The 20,578-nt window shown below is 40.3% G+C and overlaps 1 protein-coding gene across 15 annotated transcripts in view; it reads right to left on the bottom strand.

Moving 5' to 3' along the window:
• Nucleotides 1-20,578, bottom strand: part of TENM1 (teneurin transmembrane protein 1) — a 1,376,511-nt gene that overhangs the window by 55,096 nt on the left and 1,300,837 nt on the right. For all 15 annotated transcript variants that reach the window (XM_065556633.1, XM_065556629.1, XM_065556628.1 and 12 more), the window contains one exon: nt 10,345-10,499. In XM_065556633.1, coding sequence (XP_065412705.1) covers nt 10,345-10,499 — 155 coding nt within the window. The remainder of the gene's footprint in view (nt 1-10,344; nt 10,500-20,578) is intronic.

Here is a 20,578-nt window from a genome sequence, read left to right as displayed (position 1 = left end):
TAGGGCATTGGCCAAATTCTTCCTTGACACTCACCTCTTGCAACCCCACTTTCTCTTTCTCTCTTGACTCTTAATATAGAAGGAGCTTCTCTTCTCTTTCACATTATTTTGTTCTTACGTCTGCTCCCTCACTTGCCATGTTGTAGCTGCTCTCTGTGATCTCCATCCTTTACGTGGCTGTTCTCACTCTCACTCTCTTTCTGTTGACTTCAACCAGGTCACAAGGGTAACTTAGGGCAGAATTTAGTCCTATGTCTAATAAAAAGCAAATCTTTTCAGTATTGAGCTCTCTTTGGTCTTACCTCATTTTGTACAAGCTTCGGTCTTGAGACCCAAGAACTATGAAGGCAACAAGGGAATCAATACTCTGTAGAGTTCTCTCTTGCTGACGAGCTACAAAGTCCTGCTCTTTGGAACTTGTTCATATTACTGTATTGTTTTGACAAGATCTACAGAGCTCCAGATTCCCCATGGCACTTAAAGCAATTTGCAGGTCAGAAGTATTGCTGTACTATTTTTTTTTTAAAAACACCCTTATTTCATTGATCGCCTACCCTGTTGTTGTTATGTTTTCAATTAAGCAACTAGGTCTAACCTTCATTTAATTGGCTTTGAAATGCAACTCTTCAGTTGGAAACTATTTAAAAATTCACTGTGCTGATTATAAAATTATAAGCCTAATTATCCTCTGCACTTTCACTGGCTTTACACCATTGATTTCAGTCAAGTTACTCCTGATTTACACCATGTGAGAGGAGACTGACACCCCAGAGTGAAATCCTGGCCCCATTGAAATCTATGGCAAAACTTCCCATTGACTTCAGTGGAGCCAGGATTTCAATCCTAATATATGATGGAGCTCTGCAAAGAGGGAAATGCCAGCTCTGGTGATTGCTGTGCTCAGAAGTTGAGGATTACCATATTCTCGGTTTGGAACCCTAGGATTGTGCCAGTCCATGTAGTTTCTCTCATCTTAACTTTGCAGTGCTTCTGAAAGCCAAACTAGACTACATTAGGCATCTTGAAAGGTTTGGACTACAGACAGTGAAGCCAGCTCCCAGGAAATCTTCAGATTTTTAATTCACTTAAAACAAATGAAAGAAGCTACATCCCTGGATGATCTTTGACTAAATATATACAGATTGGGCCGATTTAATAATATCCACAAACCCACTGGCAGGAATACAGGTTACTCATGAGACACAGCATGCACAAGAATGTCAGGCCTTCTAATCTTTTTTAAAAAAATCCAATATATATTTATTATTCCTCCATCAAATCTCACCCTTTTAATTCTTGGTCAGTGCTTCTTTTTGCTATTCCGTCACCTAAGCTTTGTTAATATTCCCATCCCATTCAGGTCTTCTGGGGATAGAGGTTCATCTGACAAATATTTTTGAAGAGCCAAAACCTTGGCTTTGTATACAAGTAACAAAGATGTCTGCAAGGGAGGTTCACAGGTGCCAGGATGGGTCCTTCTAGCTCCACTGGCCCTGCCTCCAGAACACTCCTGCTAGCTGTGATGAAGTGAGCCCCCTTGACAAGATGCAGTATTGGTTGAAATTCTCTCCTGCGCAGAGTGCCAGCACAAGGCCTACTGGCCACTAATGTGATTCTTAAGCCCTCAATATAAAACTTAAGTGGCACTTGAGCAGTGCTCAGGCCTACTGCTGAGTGTTTGTGCAGGGGTGACTTTAACTCTATGATGCACAAAGGTGTGGGGGTCCTTCACAGCATCAGAATATCTCACTCCCCAGCTGCGCACCAATTCTACTGTAGTCAGGGTTCTCACCCAGCCACTTGGTGGCATATGGGAAGACAAATAGGTTTAAAGCAAACTTTGTTGTATCCTCATAAGACTATTTGAAAATTTGTTTTCATATAAGGTCTATATGCTGCATTACTTACAGACATTATTTCTGGGTTTGGTCAGCCTGGTGTCAGGCATCAGGCTAGTTATCCAGTTATCTGAGAGTAGTTTGACAGTTTTTGCAAGTATCCCAAGGAGTCAAACATACTTACTCTTTATTTATAACTTCTGCCCAATATTTCATCTTAACAGAACAAAAAAATTTGACTTAGTTATCAATATGTGCCCTGTATAGGATTTCACCAATCTGGCAAAGCAATATCAAAAATCTATGGCAGTGTAATTCAGTACTGTGGATACAAGGCCTCTGACACAAATAACTCATCAACTAGATTCCGTCATACTGAAACACTTTTTAACTGAGAGATGCACTCAAAGGTTACTCATGCTTAAGGAATGAAGAGTAAGGTAAGTAGCTAACTGAGATTTCATTCAGGCAGTTCAGGAACTACACAGGATGGAAGATAAATTACAAAGAACCCATCATTCTTTCTGCCTGCACACACGGAGGGGATGCTGCACTGGGGAACCTCCCTCCTGTGAAATGCCATCTCCATAGGTCCTTTCTCTCAAGATCCCCCACTGTACCTCCCGGGCAGGGCCAGCTCCAGGCACCAGCACAGGAAGCAGGTGCTTGGGGTGGCCAATAGAAAGGGGCGCCATGTCCGGGTCTTCGGTGGCGGGTCCCTCAGTCTCTCTCGGAGGGAAGGACCGGCCGCTGAATTGCCGCCAAAGAATGAAGCAGCGCGGTAGAGCTGCTGCTGAAGTGCCGCCGATCGCGGCTTTATCTTTTTTTTTTTCCCTTCGCCGCTTGGGATGGCAAAAAAGCTGGAGCCAGCCCTGCTCCTGAGGTTGGGCACTGGGTGAAGGAGGCACCTGGGCAGAGCATGGGACTAGCTGTTCCCCATATTGACCCCTGCCAATATGCCAGATTTACATGTGGAAATCTGGTGAGGCGTTAATGCAGTTTGAAGGTACATTAAATCACACTGAGTCTGCACTGAAACAGATACTTGGCAGGCCCAGGCTAGCACCAGCCAAGAATATCATTGAATATCACACTGTGCCATTAGGGATGGGGGAGATGGGCAATGAAACCTCGAAAAGGGGCAGCTGACTACATCAGGGATTCATTCCCCAAAGAGCCACAGGATATCCAAGTTCAGGGGTGTCTTCCTTGGGGCTGGGGAGGAGGATGTCATGGGGTGATAGGTGGGTGGATGCTGGGGTACAGGGGTGCTGTCTGGTCAATAGCGGTCTGGGGGCTGCATGTGGTAGAGGGGGTGCTGGGTGCTAGATGGGAAGATAGCTGAGGCTATCTGGGTGACTCTCTAGGTGGCATGGGGGCAGGAATAGGGCTGAACCCCTCACCCCCTTCTTTCCCTGCCAGCCATCTGCCTCTTCCAGCCCCTATTCCTTCCCTGCTCAGACCCAGGAGGAGGAGCAGAAAGATGAGAGGCTGAGGAGAACAAGCAGCAGCCCTCTGGTGGCCTAGAGGAGCAACTCCAGACTCTCTTTGCAGCCCAGCTGGATGCATGAGACTCCAAATGGGCTATGGGAATGGGTTGCAAGGCTGCCAGATGTGAGTCACACAGGATTCATAACACTCGGCAGAGCTGATGGTGATCCAAAGCCTATTGAAGTCAATGGATCCATTCACTTCAGTAGACTTTGGATCCGGCTGTGATTATATGGATACATGCCTGTGCATTATCAGTGTGTCTAGCTAGATCATGTCATATGTGACAGAGTGTGGGAGAGATGAAATATGACATCTACCATAGAAAAACAGAGTAGATTTATGAAATCCTTTGTAGAAGTCAATGGCAAAAAATAGTCCCCCCACTTTTCATGTAACAGCAGCATATGCAGTATCTATGCTGGCAATGATCAGTGTTTATTGCCACTAGGAACAACAGATTTATGGATTATTTTATTCTAAATATAAAGCAGAAAAAATCCACTTTATAATGTGTCTTTCATAAATTTAGGTCTGCCAAGGATCTTTCTTTTCAGCACAGAGCCGATGAAGCATCTAATATTCCCTAAGTTAAATACTTCTGCGATAGCACAGATAAACAAAATGGAAAAAGAGGAATACAATTTTTAGAAGAGTTGATTAAAATTTAGGAGTATTTTATTCAGTGATATTGTATTTACAGCAGAAATGTGAAATAAATTGCTATTTTGCAGTTGACTAATACAAACAGTCACTTGGGGCTTTTTGGTAGAAAAACTGTGGTCTTTTTTTGCTGTTCTTTCGTGAGGCCCCCAAACAACATGTGACATGTCTGTTTGAATGGTATTTCAAATTCATTGACAAGGTAATTTGATTGGCTCCGATGAAATGTTCATTCCTTCTGTCTGCTATTCTAAAATCACATCCATAAAAACAAGTTTATTATTATTTAGGGGTCTGATTGCATAAGCTCCACAACCATTATTTCTATTTAAGAGTTTGACCCTGTGAGGTGCAGAGTTCCCTCAGCTCCTGTTAATGAAACGGGACTTACCAAAATACTAAAAAGGGTTACGTTCCATATAAACTTCCTTATGATGTATAGAGAAGGTCAGTAAAGGGTTCTTCCCTCCCTTTCCCAACTCCTAAAAGAAGCTCCTCCCCCCTTGTTTGTTTTTGCATTCAAAATGTGGGTCCTGATGACTGTTTTTCCTAAAAACTAATTGGAGAAATAGCAGGTTTATATCATCCAGGGACAACAAAGAACACCTCATTATTTTACTTCATTTCTTTAAAGAAGGGACCTCAGTGAGAATTGAAGGTCTAGAAATAAGGCATCATTTTTGTACTTTCTGGTGGGGTTTTTGTTTTGTTTATTGATTTCAAGTATAAGAGCAGCAAAATCCTTTGTCTTTCTGCAAAATCCTTCTTAATGGTGCTCAGAGACTTGGAATGTTTATGGTATCATCCACTAAACATGACTAGACTAACAGATCATCATAAGCCTCAGAGAGGGAGGACAAAAAATAAAAGGCAAGTCTATTTTTGTACTGATCTGCTCAAATGAAAACAAAGTGGCTGTCCTCTCTCTGTTAGACAGAAGGGTCTCCAGCACAATTCGAATATAGAATTCCTACCACAAAATTTAATCAACATGATTAGGAAGCTTCTATAGCTCTTGTATTTACAGGAATACCACATATGTTTCCTAAATTACCTTTTTAAGAGATATTATTATTTGTATTGTCATACCACCTAAAGCACTAGTCATGAGCTTTTGTTCTATTTCTCTCTCTTGTAAAATGACCAAGCCATTAATAACCAAATGGAATTATTGTTGAGTTTAAACAGACACAAAGTACATGCTGAAGTTAAACATGGTGAAAAAGGGGATTGGTCTCTGAACCACTTTACTCTTTTATCACACAGACTCTTCCTCCTCATAGATATTACTAGTGGCTGCATTTTCTTCTCTGATCTTTTCTTTAACGTGTGAAGGAGAGACAGAATTGTGTCCCAGAAGAAGTAGGATTTCCAAGGTACAAGTGGCTTAACTTTGTTAGTTAATACAAGAATGAAAATGTCTAAACACATCATAGGGAAGATGCTCAGCTGAGCAGTCAAAGTGGTTCCACTGAATTTAAGTAAAAGGGTTTTAGCTTCACCAATAGCACAAATGTAGTGAAACTTCTCAGGAGATATTGCGTCTTCTTTCAGTCCGCAAATAGATCTATTATTCCGCTCAAAGAAATGAATGTGATCCTGCAACCCCTTTCTTATGTTCCACGCTCAACATTGTTCAAAAGTGCTTCATTCTAGAATCAAATTAATTTTTATATTGGCAGCTATGTGTATATGCGTCTCATATTCATTGGCTCTTTTTTCTGTCTTCTGCATAATCTTCTATTGCATCTAAGTGCACGTCGGCAGAAGTCATGTATTTATCTGCTTTGTTTATTTTGGAAAACAGGTTCTCACATTTTCCTTCAAGGGAGGTCAGAGCATTCTCTACGCTTTCTGTTCCAACAGGTCTTCAAGCATGTATTTCATCAAATTGTCCCTCTCCAGACATTGTTGGTGGTATTGCCTGCCGTCCTTCTGACTGCAAGAGATTTGTCAGTGTTTGCATTTGTGACATCTTAAGTCATGTTTTAAATCAGTCCACTCAGCTTTACTCTCACTTTGCAGCATTCTCTCTCTCTCACCTTCAGCACATTATCAGTAAAGTTCCCTCTGGCAATTTACAATTAATTAAAAGAGGGGTGTCTAGTGCTTGGAATGCTCTCAAAAATGTCTCCATATCTTGGGCTTTTCCCTCTTTCTCATCATTCTTACACGTATCCCTTAACTTGACCTGTATGAACACACTGTCACCATAAGTAAATCTTGTCACATTTTTGTGAAGGAACAAAATATTTTGCAGTGTTGCTTTGAATTTTAGGTGAAGCAACAGAATATACATGGAATCCATCAAGTGGAGAACTGCTGAAGAAAGGTTGATGAAGTGCAAGTTTCAAGTCAGAAAATCGTCAAATAAGAACTTTCATTTTAGAACACAGTGGTGACAGTTACGAACACTATCAATCAGTCAGCAGCTATCGCTTTGGCAAAGAGTCATCACCAGTGGAATTGACATTAGTGAAGGGACAAGGCCACGATTTACAGGCTAAGGAAAAGATCTTGGGCTTGATTCTCCACTGCCTGGCACTTTGCAGTTATTTGTATTTGTATGGACTGAGTCCCGATTGGGTATAGAATGCTATCAAATACAGACCTATAGCATTTTACACTTTCCACAGGGGAAATGACTAAACAAAGTGCATGGCAGTAAAGAATCAGGCCACATAGTTATCATGGGAAGAAGGTACATGATGGATTAGAAAGTGGACATTTCTACCAACATTCCCTCTTCAGCTTTCTCCACAGCAGTGAAGACAGAAAGAAGGCTTATATCATTGTTCTAGATTTTTTCTCTTTTACATGTGAATTTTAGCTCACTACAGAGTTAAATACTGTTAACATTTGCTAGAACCAAACATAATGTAGGGCCTGATTCACCTCTCATTTACAGTTGTAAATCCAAAGAAACTCCACTGAACTATAGCAGTGTAAAACAGGTGCAAGTGAGAGTAGAATCAGATCCTATTAAACTTCCCCAACAGCTCTTCTGATTCATTTCAATTGTAATCAGTAAGAATTGTGATGCTTCAGAAATCGGCTTCTCATAAGTAGAGTGCATTAATTGTGCCATTTTTTCCTGCCAGTTTGGTCAATTAGTCAAGTGATAATTACAGCCAGATTTTCAACAATGCTCAGAACCCACATTTGGGGCCAGATTTTCAGAAGAGCTCAGCTCTCATTTATGCACCAAAACAACTGTCCAGATTTTAAAAATAACCTAGCACATTGAGCTCTTGAAAATCTGGCCACTAGTGTCTCAAAGAGAACTGATGGGTGCTGAGTCCTTTTGAGAATCTGGCCCTTATTCTGGTATCTAAAAGGGAATTGAGTGCTTTTGAAACTCCATCTTCAAATGCAGGTGCTGAGTACTTGAATATCTGGCCATGAACTTTTTTTGAAAATCTGGCTGAAAACCCTAAATTCATTTGACTTGTGTTGTGACCAAAACAGAGTTCAGCTATGTTCTGTACAGGTAAAAGAGGAGCAAATTCATCACTTTACCGTGCAGCTACCTCAACCCAATCTCCTTTTCCTTACAAACCTGGAATAACAATGCCTTAGTCAAGTCTGAGATGGAAGTAAATGACATGTGCTTAGTGATTTCTAAGACATATTTCTGGTCAAAACTGGTATTGAAATGTGTGACTAAACCCTTTCATAATCAACTCACCTATTAAAGTGAAAGCTCTATTTATTTATATCAGTATTTGCAATGGGCAATTGTACTGTGTGCTTACTCCAAAAGTACTTTTGTATTTCAGTAAATAAAAAAATATTGATTTTGAACAAGTCATTCATTTTATTGTCAGAGCAAATTAAGTTTTTAGAGTTGATTTTATTAACCTATTTCACAAGTTCCTCTAAACACATAATTTGTGAATAAACCACATATTCCTGATGTAAATGCTATTTGAGACTTAGCCAAATACAATTTAATGTAGCGATGAGGCAAATTCTGGTTTCAGTTACATCTATGTCACCTCATAACAGTCAATGGTGATATAAGGGTATAACAGAGAGCAGATTTTGACCAAAAAAGATTAAATTATTCTCTTATTTACAGGCGTGTAATTCAAGAATAAATTAATTGTCATCAACTTAATTCAAGAGTAATTTAATTGACATGCTGATTTACACCAGCATGACTGAAAGCAGAATTTGGTTCAATAATTCCACAGGACATTTAATCTGGGGCATTTACTTAGGGACTATTTTGCTATGTACCTTGAGAAAATCAATGAGATAATAATAAAAAGCAAGAGATGCTTCTATAAATTGCAGATACAAATTCCAGGGCTTGTATCTGGAAAGATTCAATATATGAAGGGTGAGATGACATCATTTACAAAACGTATGCAGGATGGATTTAATACCTCATTTTGATTTTTAAAAAAGGAATTAAATCCTTTGGATAGCTTTTAAAAAATACTTTTAGGTATCCTTTATAAAGCTATCATTTAATACTTATTGGCATGCATTCTGGATTCATCTCAAAATTATCCTAGTCTATGCAGTAAGGATACATCTAGATGACTCAGTTTGTTGTAGCTTTTGCACCACTATGTGACCATAAACATGCAGTGAAAACCATTTCCAGTAATGAACCAGCTGGATTTATTCACCAGAACTCATTTTCGTTACTTCTTTCACAAATGAAAAGGAGCTAAACCTGTCAGAATGGCAGTGGGGGAAACGACATTGAATAGCTCAGTGGTATGCTTTTCCTTACCCATGATACTGTAGATGTTCCCTCTGCCTGAGCTCCATGGAGTAGGACTCCATGCAGACCCAGAGCCAGGAAACGAGGCAGCCAGGGAGCAAATGTTCCGCATGATGTGATTCCCTACAGACCTTAGAGATATCTGATTTGGTAGCTCGTGCTACACATACACTGCAGGCAGTTGTTATATGTATATCCAAGAAGTAGTTAAAATATGCTCCATGCATTATTAACTCCCCCAAGGTCTCATTCTTGACTGCTACTGTGTAGCCATGGAGATGGCAGATAATAGCTTCATGACTAGGGGCATAGGCAGCTGTGGGGAAGGCATGGGTCATCAGAGATTACATGAAGTCCACATGTATCCCAGGACATCCACTAGTTTGGCAATATGAACCCCTGCACTTTCTGTGGGAGACAAGAACAAAGTCTTCTCTCTGACAGGACAGGAATGGAACTCTGATTTGGATGTCTGAGTTTCCCACTCTATGCAGGTTTTCCCCCCATAAGGCTGAATCTGGCCCATGACCACCATTGTGGTTTCACAGTAAAGCTTGTTATATACAAACAAGGACATTATTCCTTGTGTGCCTGAATCTCCCTTGAGTTCAAGCAATGCAGCATCAGGCCCTCCCGGTAAACTGCTACCATTAAAATCCTTGATTGAAATTAGGCACAGCTCAGACCAGATGAGTTCTCTATGTATCAGTTGTGGTTTCCGATGGCAAAATATTAAAATACACAGGAAAAAATAAAAACCAAAACCAACCCATTTGGCTCTAGGTATAATCTCACACATACCATAATGTAACTGTTTTGAGTCCTTGACTCCCGTTAGTTGTTTGAAGCAGACAAATTTTACTTTATTTTGGAGCCAGCATTGAATAAGCAGAACCTGGCCTACACCATCTGCCTTTTAGAGTTGCTACCCATTAACTTTGAAAGGCTGGCTGTTTTGTGTATAAATGTCTGTCTGGTTTTTAATATAAACCAGATGGGGAAAGTGCCTTTTTGTTCAATTTCTGTTACGTTGTCTTTGAATTAAGAATTGAAAAGCACTTTAAAAATGTATTGAAAAGCTGTAGCTTCTGTATCCTTTAGCTGCTACTTTGTTAGTTCTTCCAGCAACCATCCATAGTGCTCCACAGCAGAGACCTGGACAGCAACAATATATCATTTTTCTTCTCTGTTAAGTGATGCAAGCACATCCGTGTCAGAAAGCTGGGCTAAAGGAAGGTTCTCAAACCTTCTATACAGATACTAATATCACCTGCTTTTAAAGGACACACCTAAAAGTAGCTTGTAACTTTTTAAAGCAATCAGTGTAGACATGTATATATTATTAGTATAAGCACCTGTACATACACATAATACATACATGGGCCACTCGGTAAAGTCACATGCATACTTTTTCTATTTATATTAGATATCTTAGATTTATAGTAATGATTTAAATGTAAGCTTTATACACTATCAAATATCACTACTGCTCTAAAAACATGTCTGAAATCTTGTGCCACCCAGTGTTAACCGATTAACTGGGCATCCGTACATAGATACCCACTTTCACAATGTGTTGAACGGTAACAATGCACGAAAATCAGTTGTGTTTACCTGAGTGATGTCCATTCCGGAGTCACAGCTCAGTGGCTGCGTTGATGTAAGACCATTTGAACCTATTACTGTTGTGATCACACCACTTGCATCAATCTTCCGAATCATGGTACCATCAACAAAGTAAATGAATCCATACTTATCCACAGTGATACCTGTTGGTAGAGTAAAGAAAGCATTAATACTGGTACTATACTTAAACTATTTCTTCATCTTGTTAATTCCAATTCCTCAGATTACGATAATCAGATTTTGAAAAAATAAATTTTACTTTCCACAAAATAATATAACATTTTTATTTCAGATGTCAGCCTTCCTTACACAAACCCCACACCAAAGGGTCCCCATCCAGAGCTCTGAGAGTCCTTGACATATATTAAAAACCAGAAGAATATAGGGGATACAGAATAGAAATAGATCAAAACAGCAGCACTTCTTCCTACCACACATATACCTAGATTTATGATCTTTATCATTTGTCTTCATTTCACTCACTTTGGACAATTATAATTTATTGTATGTATTATAGGGGCACTTGGCAGCCCCAGTCAAGCTCATGACCCCAGTTGTTCTAGGTGCAGTACATACACAAAGTAGGAGACAATTCCTGCCTTGAAACCTTACAATCTAAACAGACAAGACAGACAAAGAATGAGAGAAAAGCAGCATTATTAGCCCCATTTAACAGATGGGGGACTGAGATCATAGAGAGCTCTGTGGCAGAGCTGGGAATTGAGCCCAGATGTACTCAGTCCTAATCCATCACATTTTTCACACAACCATCCTTTCTTCAATGGCGATGTCTCAGGGTTTCTAACACAGCAAGAAATATAAGCTGTTTTTTTACTGAAAATGTGAACTGTCACAAAAAGCACTTCTAATCATATCATTTCTAATCTTATCTGATTTGGGAAATCCCTTTCTCCTGAAAATCTCAATATTTTGTTTAAACAATTTAATATCTTACTTTTAACTTTACCATAACTTTATAGCATCTATTATACACATTCAAGACATTTTTAAGAATGAATTGATTTCAGGCTCCATGGGAAGGAAAGTCTGAAGAGTTGAACAGATGAGTCAGACAGTGGCTTACATGCCTCATGATTTTGTCCTCTGAATTTAGTATGACTCAAGGCTGTTTGGGTGGGATCCACTAAGGAACTTGGGCGTTGCATTGCTGAGTGTCACAGCGCCTAACTTTTAGGTGCTTAAAAAAAAAATCACAGGAAGAACATTGCAATCCACAAAGATGAGTTGGTGTCTAGGCTCTCTTACACTGAATGGGAAGAAACTGGCACCTAAGAAAGCTATCCTTAAAGGCCAGCATATTGGACCGAGAGTTGTCTAAGCAATCCATGGGAGATGCTGATAAGAAGGGTGTACCTAAACCTGGGATTCAGGCAGATGCATAGGTCTGCTGGTGATTCATGAACAGAAACCCACCACCTGAAGTCAGGCAGCCGTAGGCACCTAAGGCATTTCTTGTGGGAATGCGTTAGGTGCCTGCCTCGCTCCACACAAAACAGTGGCAGCAGGAGCTGGTGCGTTTAGCCCAATGGTTAGAGCATTCATTTGGGAGCCCCAGGTGCCGCCTCCTCCCCAAGGGGAGAAAGGATTTAAACAGGGGTCTGCCTCTCTCTGGGTGCTCTAACCACTGAGCCATGGGATATTCTGATGTGGAGCTCCTTGTTCTCTCCTGCTGACGCTCTTCTAATGCGGATTAAATAATGAAAGCGTGATTGGCGCAGGGGAACTGGACCTGGGGCATCCCACCCCTCTCTCTCTCTGGCCCAATGACTGTTCCATTGTGGATAGATACTTAATGTGTCATTGGGCCAGAGAGAGAGAGAGAGAGAGAGAGACTCTATAGGCTAGCAGTATAGGGAGGTGGTAGACTTGGGTCCAGTCTCTCTGCTCCAGTTGAGCTTTCATTATTTAACCACAGTGGAACAACTTCAACAGGAGAGACTGAGGGAGCCCCATAACAAAATATCCTAAATTCAAGGATTAAAGCCCCCCCCACCCCCACCCCCCCGAGAGATGGGAGACCCCTGTTCAAATTCTTTCTCCTCCTCTGACGGGGGTGGGTTGGGGAAGAAACTGAACCTGGATTTCCCACATCCCAAGAAAATGCTCTAGCCACTGAGTTAAAAATTATAAAGTAGACAACCACCTCCTCCAGCTGGATTTTTAATGCGATCCAATCTGGTAGGTGGCCTCTGAGCACACCTAACAGATCAGGCCCTGCACGTGATTTAGACAGCCAAATGCCTTTCTTACCCCAGTTTGTGATTCACTCTGGAGCTTAGGGGGAGCAGGGGGGAACCTGCATCTGGGCACCTAGAGGGAGGCAGTAGTGCACATGCTCAGAGGCAGAAACATAGGCACCTACGGAAATTTTACCCTGAAAACTTAGGTGCAGAGTCTGGGCTGCAGGGAGGTGCTGGTCTCTGCTAGTGATCCATGAACTGGGGGAAGACAGGTGTTCCTCTGCCTAATTCCCACTTGGGGCCCAATCCAGTAGGTGTGCTCAGAGACCACCTAATACCACACAGCAGGGAAGGTGGGTCTCCCTTTTAACCTTTAGCTCTGTGGTTAGCATACTCACCTGGCCAGCAGTTCAAGTCTCCTTGGGAATGCTCTAGCCACTAGGCTATGGAGTATACTGATGTGGGTCTGATCCCTCATTCTCTCCTACTGAAGTTGATCCACTTTAATGGAATAATGAAATATTAATTGGTCCGGAGAAAGGATGAGAACCCTAACCACTGGCATAAAGGTTATAAAGGAGGTCCTCCCCCTTTACATTGAGTCAGGTGAAGCATGCCTACCAGATTGGGCCCCGCATGTGACTTAGGCAGACAAACGCTGGGGCTAGGCAGGACACCTAGAGTGAGACAGTAGCGTGCATGGCCAGAGCAGGAACATAGTAGCCTACGGAACTTTAACCGGGAAATCTTCAACACTGACTTTAGATGCCTACAGGGGTCAGCAGCAGGTGAGGGGGAATCTGATGCATCACAAGTGACACCTAAAACCGGGACTTAGACACCTATGTCCTTTGTGGATCCAGGACTGAGGGCATACACTTAAGACGAGGGTTGCACATGGTCCCAATGAGGGAAGACTTTAGCCTTCATAAGCTTTTTTTTTTTTTTAAATGAAAATGCACAAGAAGGATATTCAGATGCTGGTAGTTAAAGCATGTTTTTACCAGCCACCTGACCGCCTTTGCTGTGGAGTCACTGAAGACAATAAGAGAGCCACTTTTCAAAACAGAACTGAACATTAGGTTCTTTTAAACAAAAATTTACTTTAGTGTAAGACTGCAGTGAGTTCAGTTTTGGGCCCCTTATGCTTTGGGCTACCGAAGACTGTAATCAGGGCAAATCCTCAGGGTTGTCTGAGAATGAATTCACCCTGGTGCACCACTCAGCCTCACATAAGCCTTCAAAACACTGATGAAGTAGGACATAAGTGGTGTATAGATCCTGTACCAGCCCTTTGCACTGGGGTGAATCTCTCCTTGACTGAATGTTACTATCTGAGTTATAACAATCCACATAATTTGGGCCTTGCTATTATCATAGTGTATCATTACCATGAAGCATCAGGGTAAAGGTTGACACACAACTTATTCAGCCTATAGATATTTTTTTAAGATATTGAAAAAAATGGAAAGGCCACTACAGCATGAGCCATGCTTCCCCAGCTAAATAGCCATCAGTTTTAACAACCTCTTTCAAACAAGAAAGAAATCTGGTCACAATTGAAGTGTATTTCCTGTGGGAGTGCATTCCAACCTATTAAAAACAAAGGCAGGATATGCAAAGTAAATTGCAAAATCTCTTTTGATATGTAACAATGAGCTGCAGCTCTCCACCCATACCCCTCCCAGTCTGGATATTAATGACTATATAACAAAGTAATTAACATGCAAATTTGACAGCCTTTCTCCACATATCATTCCCAAGGGAATACAAATGCAAACAAACAAAAAATTACACACTTGTAAGTTTCTATCTTTGGTAACAAAGTGATAACATTTTTTTATAGGCTTTTCAACCAGAATTCACTGAGCGCCAAATTCTGACCCATAATTATGTGGTGGGAGGGTTTGCATTGGTATTTGCTCCTCCACAAACTAGCTTTGCAACAGCTCAACCAATTCTGAAGATAGATTAGCTGGGTATGGAGAGGAAATGGATAATTGTTTTGAGTCCACTCCATAATAAGGCCCAGTAGAACAGCTTTGGGGCAGGAAATCTCATATAAATGAAGTTATCCCCTTCCATTCCCACACTTTGCAGGTCACATACTTTGACTGTTGTCATAAGGGGCATCTGCCTGGAGAGAGAGGCAAAGTGGAGTAGGGATACCTAACCAATAAAAATCACACAAAACCCTCATTTAGAGGGCTTGGGGAGTATCACAGGGAGGCTGTGCTGTGTATGTGTGTGGTTTTTGTTTTTTTCCAGGCGTGAGAAGGGACTGCTGGTGAAGGGTGGGGACAGTAGTTTCTCTGACCCCTGCATTTACCAGGGAGATATCTCACTCAACCCCTTTCTATGAGGCTCTCATGTTCTTTTTACTTTAAAAATACATACTGTAATGTTACTGCCACCAGGGCTAGAACTTGGGCTATCAAGAGGGCATAAGGAGTATCATATGCAGACATTTTCACATTTACATGCCCTTAAGGATGATTTTGCATGCAGGAAGTTTTTTTTCAGCCCCTATCTATGCTCCATTTCAGAGTCGTCAGTTGTAAGTGAGATTTTCAGTATTTGTCCCCTGCTAATAGTCAGGTGGAAGGAACTGCCTCTGTGGAGTCACGTAGGCTCTGCACCTGTATCACCTCCTTGATCTTATTTCTGGAAGTTCAAGTGTCTTGGACTCTGACCTTTGGAGGAGGAATTGTGCAGCTTCATAACATGATAGAGGGATATGCTGGATTATTAACTCATCTGGGTTGGACAGCTCTGGGCAGGCTCCATGCCATGGATAATGCAATGCCAGTATCTAGCAGTAGGACAGGTGCATTTTCAGTTTTATGCTATTTTTCTATGTGAACAGATGGTTGTATTGGCTACGTGGTATCCATTAGATAACAGTCCAAAATTATGCATCAGTGAAAGAATAGAGCTTGTCAACTGTGTAACTGAGAGTGAATTTCAAATATGGGCTGAATAAGAAAACCACAGAAACCTTAATGCTGGGAATACACTCATCTACAGTTGTCAATAGAAATGTAGTTTCTGTCTGCATGGAGTGAGTGGATACAACATAGATCTGGACAATGTCTCCAATACTTCACTCATACTATGTGATTTCCTAACACTGCTGAAAAAGTTACTCCATTGGTAATCTCTCCAATTAGCACACTGCACACTCTTTAGTGATGATACAGTGAGTATCTTAAAATAAGGAAATTCATCTGTTATCCCTCAAAGATGAACCAATTGGCATAGGAAGTCTTTAGAAATGGATTTGGAATATACTGCATCATCAGCCTAGAGTACAGTAACATGGGAAATAGAAGGCATAAGTGGAGGACAGCAATTTTGGGTATATTTGTTAAAGTCAATGTGCCAGATCCTCAGCTGGTGTGAACTGATGCATAGATGTGGACTTCAGTGTAGGTACACCAATTTATACCAATGGAAGAGCTAGTCAAAGACCTAGGCAGTAATATTGATATGGAAAAAATAATGTGAGGACTGAATATTAGAGAAAAGTGTCTTTGTATTCGAAACATGGGAAATGTTGTTCAAGGTCACAATACCCCTACCAAGGTCAAAACTGCACAACCCACAAATCCCCCGATAAGAGTAAGGTAAGTTGGTGGGAGAGCACCTCCCATCAACACAGTGCGGTGTAGACACCACGATAAGTTGATCTAAGCTACTTCGACTTTTGCTACTTTATTCACATAAGCCGAATCCTGCCCAGATGCTGATACGATAGAGCAATTTTCTTCTATTTCTTGTTGATAAACACCTGGCAGATACTGCATCCATTGACGAGGTGCAATAGATAATGGAAAAATAGGAAACAGGAAAATAAAGATAAATATCTAAATATTTCCAGTGCATTCATTATTAGATATTGGATTCACTAGAAACTCCAGTAGTTGTCTTTTGCATGACATTTCATTTATTTGCACTACAAAAACATACCTCTAACCCTTTTGTGAGATAGCATGTGATGCAACACAGGACCAAGTACCATTAACTGTTGTTCAGAGAGGAAGCGAGAGAAGGAACTGATGTGTTAAAATGCTCTAACTGCAAACAGAAATCTTTCCCACATCCAAGTTCAGAATTAAAAAAGCTAATTTCAGGCATTTCATTTTGCAGCAAAAGTAAAAAAAAATTCTGTATAAAAAATTCTCAAGTCTGTGGAAGACATACTCACGTCTGCTCTGCTCTCCCTATGCAGCTGCAGCTGTACCAGGGGTTGTAAATACCTTGCAAATGGCTGAAAGAATTTCCTGAACACAGGGACTGCATTTGGCTGCTGCAGTTGGCCCCACACTGGTGACCTCACAAGCTGCAATGCAGGGGTCATGCCAGGGTGGAGACAGGGTGGGAGGACAATCTTAGCTGATGCAAGCCTTTTCTGAATCAAGGCCTAAGTGCTTATGTGTAAAATTTGGGGTTTTTTTGCATGTGTAGCTGGGAAAGGGGGCCACCATAGCAATCATCTCCCTAATACATTTGCTCATAGTGGGGCTTCAGTCATTCTGAGAAACACCAGCCTTTGTAGGCAGAATGGAAGAGAAGATTTAAGGATTTTTGTAAGTCTCTGCTTAACCTATAGGCTCTTGATGGCCGTTGTGAATTTGACTTTTACACATTCTTAGAAGACAGCTGTCTCTTAATAACTGCTTAGGACTTTCTTAGATTGTAAGCTCTTCTGGGAAGAGAACATGTCTTCTAACGTATGTAAAGCACATGAATGCCACTGGCACTATATAAATATAACATTTTCGTATAGTTGAAATTTCAAAAGGCTGAGATAATATGCTATGTATTTCTCTTTTTCACTTAACAGGTGTATATTCTAAAATGTTGTGTCTGTAGCAACTCTAAGATTTATGAATAAAATATTGTCATCCCATCATTCATTTCAATTTGCTTCAAATATCCTTAATTTGTCCACGGTATTCTCATTTGGACTTTGTGGGACTGTCCTGGGAAAGGAAAGAGGGAGTGAAAGAGTTACATGGATGACAGAAAGAATACAACACAAGAGAAGAAAGGGGAAGAGGATTAAAGGAGAGGGAGGGAGTAAAGAAATTAAGAAACAACAGACCGTGAAAGCAATGGAGGCAAAGAGGGGGTAATATCCTCAGGGAAAAAAGAATGGAGTAAAAGAAGCAAGGGAGATGTAGTAAATTACATTGGAAAATGAATTAAACAGAAAGTTAAGTATCAAAATGGTACTATGAAACACATATTATATTATGTTTGACTGTAGGTTTTATATTCTATTTCTATTTTTATTGATTTAACACTGTTTGAACTTAAGTTGTGCTGGAATGAATATGATAGATTTCAAATGCTTCTTTGGTTAATGCTAAGTCATCTCTGCCCAGCAAAACGTTTACCACCGTTGAAGATTCTCAAAGTTACTCTGCAAAGTTGGACTCCTTCACTGGCATGGAACCCCATGTAAGTCAGTGAGGCTGGCTCCAAGAGGCAGCAGAAGTCACCCCATGCAGAGCATCTTGCATGACTATTAGGTATTTTTTTAAAAGTCTGAAAGGAGAGGACCCTCCTTCCCCCACAATGGTTTTATTCCTACAGGAAAATTACTAAGTATTTTATGGAATGATGTCTGAGCTTCTTGTAAAGTCTATTAGTTGCTTCACCAGTTCCTAGCTAATGCTTAACTTCTTGCACTGTTCATTGCTAAAGTGACATGATTAATAATGGCAAGAAGGTAAACAAAAAAGTAAGGTATACAGCTGTATTGTGAATGTGAAGCTCATAGAAATAGTCAAATTGCCTACCAAAAATATCAAAGCAATATTGGATCTGACTCTCCTCTCAGACCGTTATTACACCAGTGTAATCCCATTGTCTTCAATGGAGTTATTCTCAGTTATCACAGCTTAAGTGATACAGGAATCAGGTGCTGTCTCTTTAAGACTGAATTGGATAACAAGAACAGTGGAGCTTATAAAAGTTTAAATCCTATCTTCTCCAATTTTAGTTTACTAGGAGGTGTCCTAGGTGTCAGACAAATTCCCAGTGAAGTTGGTAGAAGTCTGCCCGAGTAGGGAGCAGGTAAGACCTGGTTAAGGATTTGGCCCTATGTCTTGAATGCATTCAATCTTCAGGTCTACTTTCATAAGCAACATGCCTAACTTTATTGAAATGTTAGCTTTTAGTGAAAAAAGAAATAAGAGCAACTGTTTTAAGCAACCATATTTAGGACCAAATTTTGCAAGTGGACACACACGAGTAACTCTTGTCGACTTTCACTTCCGGTGGATTCAGGCACAAGCATCTGAATGCCAAATTTGACCTAAAATAAATATCTGTTTAATCATTTTAATCAGTCATTGTGTGAAATGAAAATAAATATGGATTTACTGCTACTATTGAACAATATGGAAGCTACAGAGGGTATAGTTTTAAAAAGTTTTCCTATACAGAATAAGGTTGTCCTGTTATAACTTAAATGTTTCTAACAGAAGATATCTATCTACCTTGTCCAGTTACTTTGTTTTGCACATAAATGCACTAATTACAAATATAAATGACTGATTAGACAGATAATTGGTCATATGCAAAGCACAATTACCACAGATGTGTTTTCAACTGTGAAATTGCATGTCAATATTATGCATATACATTTTTGTGCATACAGTTCTAAGAATGAGGCTTTGCAGCCTCTGGGGAATCAAGCTAACATTCATTTAATCCACATTTAATAGTGAAAATTCAATGCAAGAAATTAGTTCCACTATGAAGCCATTTTCTTGTTTCTTTCATATTGTTATTTTGGTAAATACATTATTTCTGGTGGACTAGAACTAGAAAAAGTAATGGTGGTGAGAACAATATGGTACACCCTTCCAGAGTTTTTACTTTATACTTTTGGCACATTTTAGAACTTTGCAAATAAGCATGTTACTTTGAATAAAAATTTCTAAACTTCTGAAGAATTTGTACATGAAAACATCTTGAAGTACTGGAGAGGACTGATAAAAGAAAATGTGTTACCTTCTGTTGAAGAGAGACTGAATTTAGAAGGAACTTGCTATTCTCATAAAACTTTTAATAGGAAGAAGTGAATCAAATTGGTTAATTACCATTTTATGGTTGGTAAAAGGGCAAATTACATGCCATCCATTTCTAAACTTCTAAATGTCTCTGGTGCTGTTAATTAAAGCTGCCATCTAGAAACTACTAAAGCAATTTTATGCAATTAGTTATTTATAGGTTACCATAATACTCCACTCAAAATATGATTCAAGTGATTTGCAGTCTCTTGCTTTGTGATCTCTGTCATCTTTTCACTTTTAAAGTGTTAGAAGCAAAGTGCTCAACTATTCTTTATTAGCTGGAACACTTCTTACAGTCCCTGGACATGAATGTTGTTGCTCTTTCAACAGATGCATTTAAAGGAAGAGATGAAATAACAAAATGTGAAGTGCCAATTCTGGAAGTAACAAAAATGTCTTATCTCCAACTTGAGCTGAAATAATCAGACTCAGATTTACTCTGGCTATCAGAAAAATGAGTTTCTATTTCTCTTGCATTGAAATTAGGACAGGATTAGACTTGGGAAAACTTGCTTTTCAAGTAAGATCAAATAAAAAAAACCCACATGTTCTCCATGACTGCCAAGTTCCTGAAAATGGAAGATATTGGAAAATGATTGGAGAAGAAAAATGTAACTTAAGAATGCTATATTGGGACTCAAGGATATTGAATGAAATAAGAGAAGGTTACTCACCTGGTGCAGTAACTGAGGTTCTTTGAAATGTGTGTCGCTGTGGTTGCTCCACTTCAGGTGTCAGTGCATCCCGGTGCCGTTGAGCGGAGATTTATGGTAGCAATGTCCACGTGGGGCGTGCGTGCGCAGTATGCGTCTCATACTGCCATTGGGTCTGGCGCATGCACGATGCAAGCCCTCCAGTTCCTTCTCTGCCGCAGAGTCCCCACTGCGAACTCTGAAGTAGAGAGGAGGCAGGCAGGTAGTGGAGCACCCATAG

Source organism: Chrysemys picta, chromosome 9 (genome assembly GCF_011386835.1).
Source record: "Chrysemys picta bellii isolate R12L10 chromosome 9, ASM1138683v2, whole genome shotgun sequence".
NCBI lineage: Eukaryota > Metazoa > Chordata > Testudines > Emydidae > Chrysemys > Chrysemys picta.
This window is presented reverse-complemented; position numbering and strand designations above follow the sequence as displayed.